The sequence below is a fragment of the Octodon degus genome, unplaced genomic scaffold (genome assembly GCF_000260255.1).
Source record: "Octodon degus isolate 3935 unplaced genomic scaffold, OctDeg1.0 scaffold00056, whole genome shotgun sequence".
NCBI lineage: Eukaryota > Metazoa > Chordata > Mammalia > Rodentia > Octodontidae > Octodon > Octodon degus.
This window is the reverse complement of record NW_004524632.1, coordinates 1,029,699-1,043,101: the sequence shown is the minus strand read 5'-3', so window position 1 is coordinate 1,043,101 and position 13,403 is coordinate 1,029,699. Positions and strand designations below refer to the sequence as shown.

General features: G+C 41.9%; 1 protein-coding gene across 1 annotated transcript in view; it reads left to right on the top strand.

The window, feature by feature from the left end:
- The window catches only part of Tom1l1 (target of myb1 like 1 membrane trafficking protein), a 50,836-nt gene that overhangs the window by 22,105 nt on the left and 15,328 nt on the right, over nt 1-13,403 (top strand). Inside the window, exons 8-11 of the mRNA XM_023718185.1 lie at nt 6,583-6,716; nt 10,202-10,262; nt 10,633-10,750; nt 12,097-12,193. Of these exons, the coding sequence (XP_023573953.1) occupies nt 6,583-6,716; nt 10,202-10,262; nt 10,633-10,750; nt 12,097-12,193 (410 nt within the window). The remainder of the gene's footprint in view (nt 1-6,582; nt 6,717-10,201; nt 10,263-10,632; nt 10,751-12,096; nt 12,194-13,403) is intronic.

Sequence of the window (13,403 nt, the reverse complement as noted above, 5' to 3'; positions counted from 1 at the left end):
TTTTTAATGTATTTAGTATAGGGTCTCCAGGGTCTCACTACATAGACTGGGCCCTTAGTGATGCCCCTGTCTGCAGCCTCCCAAGCACTGGGATCATGGGTGCATGCCACCATGCCCAGTCTCAATTGCCCTCTCAGTACATCCCGGGGGTGGGGCTGGCACAGGTTTGAACCCTGCTACTCTGCTATTTTTAAAATTTAAATGCTACGACTGATCTATGGAGAAAAAGGACAGAGAGCTAGTCTGATTTTAAAGTCTAAAAATCAAATCAGAAAGGTAGACCACAGAAAAACAAAGGAATTCATTAGCTTGTACTTATTCCAAAGATCCCCCCCCCCCCAGTTTACCTGAATTGCTGGGGTCGGGAGAAGTAGGAACCCCTCCCCCATGATTCATCTCTCCTGAGATGGCCGCCCTCCAATCTTCAGCTTCTTCTGGGGGCTTTAGCAGGAGTCTCAGTGGTCATCGGAAGATCATCAGAGTCCAGGCGTGATGGTGCATGCCTGTAATCCCAGAGCTGGGAGGCTGAAAATAGGATTACTCTAAGTCCCAGCTGCGTAGTGAGATCCTGTACTAGATACATTAAATAAAACGTCATCACAAGAGCCTTAGATGATGTTTAGTAAATAAAAACTTAACCATGTGATACATTAAAAGAAAAATTAAAGTCCATATGTAGTAATCCTTTAAAAAACACATGGGAGTCTCTTATAGGTACTTTGTGACTTGTGATACTAACAGGTTAAACTAAAATTTAAAAATGAAATGGCAGAATTAAAGCAGTGATGAGATACATGGCTAGAAGGTGTGGTGGCCGGATCAAGTGCACTGATCTCTTTCTCCCTGCTTCCTCTGATTTCATGAGAGCGGCTCCTGTGAGCTGACCAGAGAGAAACCACAGGGCATCCTATGCAGTGCCGTGGTCCCTACAGACCTCCAGGGCACAAAAGGGCAGAGAATGTGACCAGTGGATCTGAGAGCAAAGATGAGGTGACCAGCACATTTAAAAAAAAAAAAAATCTCTACTCAAATATTGTTTGGCTCTTCCTGCCTGTATCCGTAAGGCGCAACCTCAGTATTATCATCTTGTTGTGTCCGCATGTGTGTTGGACCCTCTTCCTGTCTTATCTGTTGGTGCCTACCTTTGAGTAGGTCTGTGTATGAGGAGCCCACGCCCTGTTTGTTTCCTTCTATCAGAAATCTAGTCTATTATTTTCTTGGAATCCTTTCTCTGTTGTTGCAGCGTGTTGGCCGTTCAAGCCCAAAGCACTGCTGATCCCAGGGCTCCTACACCGCCTCAGACAACTAGGCCCTAGAAGTCCTTTGGGTAGTAGACACCTTTCCTTAAGGCTGTGCTGCCTGGGACTTTGACCTGGACTGGGCGGAGACCAAATAGTTTTCTCTACAGTGATGGGGGAGGATTCTGAGGCAGCAGCAGGTCTACTGAAGGTGATGAGGAGGTCAGGGTGTCTACGGTAGCCACAGGAATGAAGATTTGCAACCTGTGTTTGTTTGTTGTGCCTTGTATCTTGAGCACCTACCTTCTCTAGCCTTGAATAACTGACTTTATCTGGAACTTCCTATTTGAGTTTTGCCTAGCCCCTGAAGGACAATGAAAGAAGAGACTATTATAGCCTTTTGTGGAATAAAAGGAGCTCAAAAGTTGCATGTTAATTATAAAAATCTTAACTCTGGCTTATTAAGAAACATAAAAACATGGAAATTTAAAATTGGATCCTGTGAGGGTAATTTGTAAACCAACTGAGGGGAAAAGAGAAAGTGAAAAAGCGGCCACTGCCTTTGTCATTGAGGAATTTGTAAGGTTCCGAGTGTCACTGTGGGACACTGTGGGGCTATTCTAGAGCCCAGGTTCTTGTATTCCTGAACAAAGAGTTGGTCAAAACATGTGATATATGTATCAAAGTTTTACATTTATTAAGGGAAGGAAAAGGAATATTGTATGTTCTGCTGAGTGCATGTGGGCCAGTTAAACTAGGAAAACAAATACACCCTGCGGGTATCTCGGTTACTTTTCTTTTGGTGCTGGGACCAGATACCTGATGCCCAAAATTAACGAAGGAAAGGTTTATTTAGCCCACAGTGTGTGGAGGTTTTAGTCGGTATTCAGCTGGCTCCAAGGCAGAGTGGCACATGGCAGAAGGCAGCAGTTCAAGGCGGCAGAAAACAGGAAAACAGCAAAGAGCAAAAGCGAAAGAGCAGTGGCAACCATGGAGACAAAGAACAAGTCTGTTGCATTCAGGCTATCTGCCTCAGGCTGGGTGTAGCACTCACACCCATAATCCCAGCAGCATTTAAACCCATAATCCCAAGACTCACACCCATAATCCCAAAACTGGACCATGAATTAATCATAGACTAGAAGACCACCACATGACTACATGAGGCTTTGGGGAAACAACTAGACACAAACCATGACAGCAGGAAACAGCAGGTCACTAAAGAGAAAGAGCACAGTGGCAATGGGGTAAACGCTGGAGGTCTTTTATGGCCCAGTCTCCTGAGGATGACATCAAATCTAGGCTGTCTCATCAAAACCCAGCTTGATCCCATTTCAGAAGAACTGAATATAGTATTTTCTCACTGGTCCCTAGAGCAGTCCTTGGAATGGTTTTTCTGAGCATGTGCTCTGGGTCTGACTGACAGGTCACGCCCACTGGCCCAGGTGGCTGGCTGTGCCCTTATCTTCTGCCTCAGGCCTGGGAACAGACAGGACTTTGAATGTGTAGAGTTCACCCTCCTTGCTTCACACAGGAGGCTGCATATTCTGAAATAGTTCCTTTCCCCACACGACAGCAAGTAACAGAGCTGGAAAGGGAACTGTACTACCCTAAGCTTATGTTCTGCTCCCGTCATGGTGCCAACTTGTTTCTCATTAAAAATCTAGGACTATTTCTTTTCTTTTTTCTTTTCTTTCTCTTTTTTTCTTTTCTCTCCTCCCCCCTCCCCTCCCTTCTTTTCCCTCTCCTCCCCTTCCCTCTGTCTCTCTTTCTTATTTTAGTACAGGGTCTTACAGGGTCGCTACACACATCAGACTCATAGTGATCCTCCTGTTTTCAGCCTCCCAAGCACTAAGATTACAGTCGCGCCACCACACCCCTTCTCAGTGCGCCCCAGGGGTGGGAACCACCCAGCATGCTAGAAATCAGACCCCGGCCACTGCGCCTGCCCAAGCAGACACTTTAGTCTGCTGAGCTATTGACCAGCCCTAGGGAAGACCTAGTGACCATGTCTACCCTGTTGCTTTTTTTTCTGGGCATGAATTAGCTCTTGAGCTAGTTTGGAAGCAATTTGACTGCAGTAACAAAGGCCTGTCCTCTTAAATCCCTCACAATCCTTCATACAATTATGCATATTTACAGTCTGTGCCTTGCACAGCGAATGAGTTTATTAAGGTCCATTGAGTTGAGTAGATTGATTCTTTTTACTAAAGAATTAATGACAGTGTCAAAGAAGTTACTTAAGACAGAAAGTTTTATGAAAAGGCATGAGGGAAATAAAATGATGCCAGTATTTAGTGGGGAGAAAAAAGGAGTCCCAGGATGGTTCTAGAGAGGTAATGATCGGGAGATTTATACTGATAATTCATCATTTAGCCAAGGAGAGCTGAAGGAAAGAGACATTGTGAGCAAAGGCTGGTATGTGTTTCATTTTAGGGTGGCCAGGGATAGTGTTTCTTTTGAGAAGATAGAGACGTTCTCTGGGTCTCTAGTCTGGGTGGGGAGAACCAGAAGAGAAGAGGTTATAGTCAGGTAATAGGAATATGGTCATACACATATTATTTCCAAAGGAGTGAGTTTCCTGTTCATACTTTTCTAAGGGACCTGCTCAGCTATTTTTATTTTGAGTGCATTGCCTGATGTTGGTGAATATGTGGGATCCCCATAGCTCATGGTGAAAGTGCAGTGGGATCTGCCTCTTCATTCCTGACTGCTTGATGGAGGAATAATATCCCTCTGGATGTGGAAGAGGAAGCTCTTAATGAGCTGCGTTTTGTTTTGCTCTGAAGCCTTTAGAATTGATTGTTAAATGTACTCTGATGCGGAAGCCTGCCTTTGTCTAAAGAGAGGGACTTCAGGGCTCTGTGTGGGACACACACTTGTTCTAGCAGCTGTCACTGTGCTTTGATTTGTTTCCTCCTCATCCCCTCCTGGCCCGCCACACCCACAGCCTCGCAAGTGCCTGCTGTGGGGAACTCTGGCCCATCCCTTTTGCCTCTGGTGCTCCATGCGAGCTGTTTCCAGGTGGCGTGGCCCTCCTCTGAGACAGACATCCACTACAAAGATCAGAGTGGGCTGGCTTTTGAAGAGGGTTTTCTTTCGCATTCTGCTTTGCAAGCCTGCAGAGAGATAGGGTGTTCCTTTCATGTTTCCATTCCATCTGTCTCTTGAAAGGGCAAAAGGAGGGTCTCTATGTGGCCAGGGGCTATTGATGTTGGCTGCAAGTTCATTTCAAATTAATTTCTATATTTTTATAACACATATCTCACACCCGTTATTTCCTTGATCTTGACCTTGTTCCACTAAGGCTGCCAGAGAGCGAACAAGAGAAAATTTCTGTACACTCTAAAGCAAGAACAAAGGAAATGTTCTCATTCACCAGGGGAGTTCTATAAAATGCTGCTCTTTCTGCTGTGTCCTGGGTAATGGGGCAAGTATTCCATAATTGTGTTAATTATCAACATGAGCTTGTGCTGACCTCTCCTCAAGCGACTACCATGCAAGTATGGATTATCCACTGGTTGCTAGACATTGGAGGGGCTGCACATATACTATTTCCCATTTCGCAACAACCCTGCAAGATCATTGTTATTGTTGTGGTATAGACTGGGGCTGGGACTGAAGCCTCTGGTTAAGCTTTAGCCTTGTTTCCTTAACTCCCTTAAGGGGTACTGTGCACCTTTGGCTCTGAGTGGGAAACTCTTCTCTCTTGGCCTAGCCTTCTACCTATTTTTTACTAACAGTTGGACACACCTACCTGTTTACTTGTCCTCTCAGCTTACTTTGCCCCTGCAGTGCCACATTTGAGTAGCTGCAACAGAGAAGAGAGGGTCCCAAAGTAGAAATCCTTACTATCTGGGCTATTAAGACAAACTTTGACCCTGTGCTGTACCACTGCTGATGTGGTCATGTGATTGGCAAATCCGACCTTTTTTTGTTTGTTTGTTTTTAATGGCTGTTAATTGCTAGTGTAAAAACCTGGTCTGTCACCTCTACGTCTATCCCTAAACTTCTTTTCCCCTCTTTGTATTTCATTTTGTCTTCTAAATATTTTTATGGTTTTATGGAGGTAGTGGCTTTTACCTCTGAGTTTAAATGCCAGTTAGTAATAGTTTGATTTACTTATTTAGAGATTTTCTGTCAGGAGTCTCCTAATAGAGTGTTTAGATTCTGAATGGTTTCATGTGGCATGAATTTTTCAGCGAGACTTTCTTTCTTGAGGGGAAAAGGGCAGATAATGTAATTTGTGAGGTTCCAGCAAGTTCTGCTGCATTCGTTGTGGGAAGAGAAACGTCCCTGTGCTTTTTGCTTTACATCGGTGCACTGTTTTACATGGACAAACTCTAGGTGAGATGAGGTAAGGGAAATATTAACATTCATTGGATCCATATCCAGTTTACTGGAGGTTTGCCTGGGGGGAAAGTCGGTGTAAGGAGACGGTGTTCAAATGTCACTATACAAAAGAAACACTTTGGGTTGCTTGTTTAGTAAAAGTAGGTGCCCACAGCCTCATGCCTAGAGATTCTGAATCAGTGAGTGAGCTTTATGCAGGCCTCTGATACTGAGGAGAAGCAGGTTTGGGGTGGTGTCTGTCCTGGCTTGATGCCAGGATGATTCTGAGTGATTCCGAGTGGGCTGAAAGAAGTTACTATCCGTGATTAGCTCTTAAGTCTTATTTTTGTTTACCTTGGAAGGGGATATAACTATAAGCCTTCAATGTTTAAGTACAACATAACTGAAAATAAAATGATGCCACTGCCAGCATTTTTAAGCTGCTACTTCTATCATCACTAGTTTTGACAATAACATTTTATGTTTACGCTTCCGAGTTATAGTGTTCCTCATTGCATACATTCCATTTGATTTTTATGTCAACCCTTGAGGTGGATATGACAAGTGGGTTCGTTCTTTCTTTCTTTCTTTCTTTCTTTCTTTCTTTCTTTCTTTCTTTCTTTCTTTTTCACTTACCAAAGAGAAAACAGATTTACACTTGATCTTAGCCAAAGGGCCGAGGAGCAATTAGAGACAACAGGTTTAGAAAGCAAATGACTTCCTTTCCCAGTGTGGCCCAGCTACTAAGCAGCGAATCTGGAATTCCCACATAGCACTTGCATTTTCTAGTTCTGTGTTACTTCCAGTGTGTTGTGTAGTTCTTTGGTTTGTAGTAGAGAAACCGACAAGCACTTGTAACTCACTGCCTTCCAGCGGGGAAGGATGTGGTTCTGCAGTTGAGCTCCTTGGTGACCTTCTGTAGGTGGTTTGGCATGAAAGTGTAGATAGACTGATAGTTGTCTGATAGAGCACGCCTAGCATAGAAGACGAAACCTCTCTCCTTTCTTGATAGAAGCTTTGTAAGACGTGTCGGGAGATGCAGGAGCGGATCATGGACCTGCTTGTGGTGGTGGAGAATGAAGATGTAACTGTTGAGCTCATCCAGGTGAATGAAGATTTGAACAATGCCATTCTTGGCTATGAGAGGTGAGTAGATGGTGTGCCGCCATTTGTTCTAGTTCTGTTAGGGTGTGTATCGGTCAGCTGTTCATTGCTGGGACAAAATACCCAATACCTGCAACTTAGAGGAGAGTTTAATTTGGTTTGCAGTTGCAGCAGGTTCCATGCTGGCCCGCTGGCGCTGAGGCAGGACCACAGGTGGAAGGCATAGCAAGCTAAAGTGGCTCAGTGCATGGAGGCCAGAAAACAGAGCCAGGGAATCGAGGTCAGGGCAGATCTTCTGTTCAAAGGCCCTGGGCCACCTCCACCTTGGCCCTGCCTTCTGAACCCACACTCCGTCATGACCCTTAGTGGGTCAGTCCCCTGAGGAGTGTGGCAGTTCCTGTTCTAGTCCCTTCTACAGGAATATCTCAGTCCAGTCAAGTTGATGATTTAGATTAACTGATTCAGAGTGCCCACAAAGAATGCTTTTTCTAGATTCGTTTTTCTCCACAGGAGTGGCATTTGGGGTACAATTTTCCTTTGGGTGGGTTTCACTCCCTAAGTGCCAGAGGTGTGCTTCCTACTTAGTGACTTCCTAGGACCACCATTCTTAATGAGAATTACTGGGTAATGAAATGGCCCAGTGTAGTTGCTATGGCTTAACCAGTGGATGAAGAGTGAGACCAGTCAGATGTAAGAGGAAGGCAAAAAGGCATGAGTTCAAATCTATTGGATGATTTCTCATAATCTCTTTAACACTCTTAAGCCTTAGTGTTTTGTTTTGTTTTTTCTGTTAAAGATAGCAATAGGTTTAGAGACTTTTTTGAGGATTGCATGAGATAATATGAAAATACCTAATGGGATGCTAGCATATTAACATCCATTAAAAAATGAATTTCTTGTCCTTTTCCCAAATAAATGTCCTCTGATCCTTCTAGATGGCTAGGTTGCTTGTTTTGTTTGGTCTGGGTTTTTTGATTTTGCACAGATCATGAGTGAACTAGCAGGATCCTTGAGACAAAACCAGCAGCTCTAGAATGTAGCTTCTTTCCTTCACTCTCCCATATTCACTGCCTGTTAGAGATAGAAGCTGTTTAGGAAAAAAAAAAAAAAGAAAGAAAGAAAGACAGAGCATTCTCTGATACAAGCCCAGGAGGGATGCTCTTTCTTACCATTGCTTCTTTCTTCTTATGAATCTTTATAAGAAGAAAAGCATCCTTGGAAAGCCACGCATTTTTTAGTAGGATGCTGTCTTCTGGTTTTCATTTGGGGAAATTCTGGTGCAGAACTCCTGTAAGAGAGAAGACATCAGGAAATTGGATTAATTCCATGAACAGCTTGTTCTGGTTCAGCTTTGAACCGTGTGTCGCCAAAGTGGCCACAGTAAATTATGTGCTAGAAAAAACCCTGGAGTCCTGAGATTCAGGGAGAAATTCTTGCCTCCAGAAAAGATAATATAGTTTTGTGCTTTAGTTTAGAGTAAACACTGTGACAAGTTGTCACAAATTGAGTGGCTTAAATCGGTACAGATTTATTATCATAAGATAATAAACTGAGTTCACCAGGACACATCACAGAGGGTGTCCATGGCATAATTCTTAGTGTCAGTAGGGCTGCGTGTCTTTCTGGAGGCTGTGGAGGACACACCATCTGTTTATCTTTTGAAGCTTCCAAGAGGAACACCCATGGTCCTTGTCTAATGGTCCATTTGTCTATGTTCAAAGCCAATATCTGCTTCAAGCCTTCTTCCATGTTATCCTTCTTCCTCTTCTGTCTCTTTCCATGTTTAAGGACTTCCATGATACCTTTGAACTCTATCTGTGCTGTCCAGAATAATCTCACAGTGAAGGTGAGCTCACCAGCAAGCTTCATTCTGTTTGCAAATCTTAATTCTCTCTTCCCATGTAATCTCATGTATTCACTGGTTCTGCTGACTAGGGTATGGACATCTTTTGAAGGGGACGTTATTCTGCTATCCGCCTCTACCCCCTGGCCCCCAAAGATTCACCACTATGCCACATGCAAATACCTCCCTCTTATTCCAATATTTCCAGAAATTTCTACCATCATATGCAAGGAATAGCTCAAGAGTGCAGACAAAAAGTGAAATTTGTTACCTGGGGCTTGAGCTGCGAAGGTTGGTCATACTCCCTAGCACATAACTGACCAGCATGCAAGAAGTCGGTCAGTAAGTAGATTAAATTAAAAAGCATGCATTTTAGAAAAGAGAAAAGATACTTAAACTTAAGTGCATGTTTAGGTGTAGTATAAGCTTTTATTTATTTATTTTTTTCTAGTTAGTACAGTGTCTACAGAGTCTCAGTACGCATAAAGGACTCATAGTGATTCTCCTCTTTTCAGCTTCCCAAGCGCTGGGATTACAGGTGTGTGCCACCATGCCCAATCTCAATCTCGGGGGCCAGCATGGCTTGTGGTGCCCTGGATTGAACCCCAGTCTCTGCACTCTGCTTAAGCAGGCACTTTAATGTGCTGAACTATCTGGCCGGTCCAAGCTTTTAGACTTTAGTATTTACAGACATGGAGTCAGTGTGTTAAATAGTTATGTTGTATGTTCTGAAGAAACTTTGAGTCGGCAAAGCATTTCCACATTATCGATTTTGGCCCCTGAAAATAAGTTTCTGAAGAAATTGGCTCAAATCTTGTCATTGCCATTCAGCAGATGGAGAACTGAAACTCAGGAATTTATGCCCGGGCTCATGTCGCTGCTAGGTCATAGTTCTACTGTGAACCTTAGACTTCCGCCTTCAGCCTCGCTAGGCTTTCAATCTATCCTACCTGCTTAACCGTCCTCTTTTCTACTTAGTGGACAAACAATGTGCAATTAAGTCAAAGTTGGAAAAGGCCATTTTTTCCCCAAAGTATCAAGTATCCTGTAAAAATAACATAAATGATGAAACATTGAAATTACTTCAAATAGATCTGAATTTTTATGGCAAGTTACTTATGGTGGTACAATGAGAACTTACTATTTTTGAACTTATTTAAGAATATGAAGAATGGCTAAAGCTGTAGGAGATTCATAAGGTAAAATATTATAGGCACCTAAAATTATAGTTTTGAATAGAAACATACATTGTTGAATTAGGATGTACATTTATATAAAGTATAATTTCAGCTGAGTTTATATTCTTTTTTCTGGTACTGGGGATCGAACTCGGGACCTTGTACTTGCTAAGCAGGCACTTGTGGCACTGAGCTATATTCCCAGCTCAACTAAGTTTTTGAAACAGATTCATTTATAATATAATTAGTAGAAGAAAATAAATATTAATAATGTTAGTTTCTGGATGATTGAATTATTCTTTAAAAACTACTTTGCTGTTTCCTTAGTTTTCTCTTAAGAATGTTAGTGTTCTATAAACTTGTACAAGTTATTAATACTATTTTACTGGGTATTGAATAGATGTCAGGCTCCGTGTCATCATTCCTATTTGCATATTTAATGTTTATTAGGTTTTATACCATTTTTCTGTCTGTTCTAAGCATTTGCCTTTTGCTAATTCAAACAGGTTTATTCGAAACCAGCAAAGGCTTTTGGAGCAAAATAAGAGCCAGAATGGAGCTACCAATGTAAGTGATTGGAAAAGTTCTAAAAGAAACAATTGAATGCTTGCCCACTTGTATAGGAAAAGGCTTAGCTGAACTAGGTCTTAATAGAGAAGCTACGTGCACTGGCAGTTTGAAGTGGTATTGATGGTCTTGAGGATTTGTCTTAAGGTGTTACGGGGTGGTGGGGGCTGTGTAAGTAGTGACATGAAGCCATGTAGGTGGGAAGGTGTAACAAACCTTCGTTGGCCTGTTGAATGCAGAATTCCTCCTCCAAATGCATGCACGTAGGATGCTTTCCTCTCCCAAGGTAGGTCTGTAGGGAGGAGAAAGCCATGATGAATTAGAGGGAACATTGTTTTCTAAACCACCTTTTTCTTCGCTTTGTTTTCAGACCTCCAGCGAGCCTTCTGCTCCGTCTTCTGATCTCCTTGACCTGAGTCCCAGCCCTTTGATGCCCAGAACCACTCAGGGAGACTTCAACAGCATGAATGCCCAGCTTTCAGACTTAAGTAAATAAGGAATTGGGCCTTTTCAGACCAGCAGAAGAGCTTGGTTTCTTGAGTAAATACCTCCTAAGAAGGAAGAATCAATTTGAGTATCAGGGAACACTATCAGGAGATGTCCATTACTTCCTGATAAATATTCCTGATAAATAGTTGGGTCAGACCCAGTACAGGAATGGGATATGTCTGCGGTTGAAATCTTTTATTTGTTTATTTATACTGGGAATCAAACTCAAGACCTTACGGTAACCAGGCAGGTGCTTGTGCCACGGAGCTATATCTCTAGCCAGGAAGTCTTTTAAACTCATCCCACTGGCTTTGGATCCCATGGAATTCAGCTGGTCTGCTTTGCAGAGGTTGTCCGGCTTGATAACCAGTACTTAGGTCTCTTCTGAATCCTCACATTATCTGTTATGTTTGGATTTTTCTGCTCTACCATCAAATCAGGTAAGGGAATATTTAATGTAGTCAGAAAAGTTTAGGAATGATGAGCCAATCCATGCAGTGATGAAAGGTAGAGCGGAAAAACAGCCTTCAGTGTCAAAAAGTCTTAAGTTGAAATCTTACTTCTGCCACTTCTTACTGACCTACCCTTTAAGACTTCCTTGCTTTATAAAATGGGAACAGTTACTGCCTTAATGGGTTGCAGTGAAGGTAAATGAAATAATGTTTATAAAATTCGCTGTTGGTGTGGGGTTACCTGTCTTACCTAATTTATTTGTTATCTTCTACCCTTACTCCTGCAAAGTATTGGTAAATTCTAAACTAAGGATGATGAAGAATGCTAAAATCTAGTAGTGCCTGACTAAAATCACTTCATTTTTCTCTTGCCTTGTCTAGAACTGCCAAGTTTGTGGTTTTTCTAATAGCTTTTATCATGTGAGACGGGGCTTTGCTTATGCGAGATGGACAGAATGAATTGTGAGGGAGACTTTTCCTGTGTTTTTGTCAGGAATTTTCAGAGAGGACATAATTATTACCTTCAGGATTTCACTTGAGTAGTGGAAATTTAAGAGTTTTGAAGAAAGGGTAGAGCTCCGTGTAAACCATAACTTTACTTTTGTGCTGAATTGAAAAATCCTTTCCATTCCGGCTTAGTTTGAGATTTCAGAAAAATCCAATTCAAAACTTTTTTTTTTTTCCCGTTACAACAACTTCTTTTACTGGGAAAGCATATCTTTCTGTGACCTCCCGCTGTAAATACTCCTTTTAAATCTTTCTTAGGGGAAATATGATTTTACATATGGGACAGAAATATCTACATTGCATTAAGTTTGTCTAGAAAATTCATTCTAATGACTGATTGAAAAAAAAAATGTTTTAAAGCCGAACAAGTCCATTTTGTGTTCTAGGTTTCAGCTCTCCAAGTCCTATTGTAACAAACAACTCAAATTCCAGTCTTTATCCACATGTGGATTTGCTAGCCTTGGAAAATACAGAAATATCTCCGTAAGTATGTCAGTAGCACCACAGACCCAACACCATGGCATTCTTGTTCCTTACATTTAAGAAAACAGACGTAATAGGAAAAAAGGGGTACTTACGGATTAGACAAACCTGAGCTAGCATCTCAGCACGGCTTTCTGTGGGATAAGACATTTAGCCACTGCGAGTCTTCATTTTTTTCTTCCAGAATACATTCTAGGAGTCTTACCGAGATTCCTGAGAATGAGCTCGGTCTGTGAGATTCCTAATACCACACTTAGTACATTATAATCCTTTAATAAATTGTCTCTTTTGGTTATTTTTTTAGTGGTCAGCAGGACATAGGGGACAAGAGGGCAAACATGATGACAAAGGTGGAAGAGGATAAGCAAGGTTCAAAAATCATTAAAAGCGATGGCCATGCCAATGTCACAAAATTTCTGCCACAGAGCATGTGCTCTGTGTTTTGTTCGTTTCATATAATCTCTGTACAAGTTCTGGGTCAGTGCTGTAGTCATCTCTAATATACAGAAGAGCAAAGTTCATAAAGTTTAGAACGGACAGGTCACTAAGAAATACTAATGACCTACAAGCCTATTGAAAGATACTCACCTTTGCTCGTAGTTAAACATTTTGTCTTTAGCTTTTAGATCAGTGAACACCAAATGTTTGCTAACAGACGTTGTTGGTATGGAAAGACAGACAGTGTCACAATATTATGCAGCTCTCATGAGAGCATGTGATAGCATCTATTAAAAAATTAGAAGTATTTTAACCTTTGTACCTGCAGTCTTATTTCTAAGAATTAACACTGCATTCATACAAAGTCATCAGAGATGTATAAGATTATTCTTTACGACATGTCGGGCGGTGGTAAATAAATGTAAATGACTCAAGTGTCCTCTCATTTGGGGCTGATTTGAGCCTGGTTGAATAAACATTTAGGTAGTGTGTTGCTACACAAGTGAGGAGAAGGCAGTGGGCTGTGTGAGAGACAGTCACCGGTAGTTATTGTTATGCGGGAGAAAATGATGCACAGTCGTGTCTGTCTGTGACAGCATGTGTGTGTAGGAAAATGAGAAGAAAGAATGTCTATTAATATGTGCCTCTGTTTGCAGAAGTAAAAATAGAAAGGCTTCAGAAGAAACTAAAAAGAACAGTGACTTAAGGTTAGAGAGGCAGGAGAGAATAAATACAGTAAAAGATGAACTAGTTGAATTTGCCTCGTCAAAAA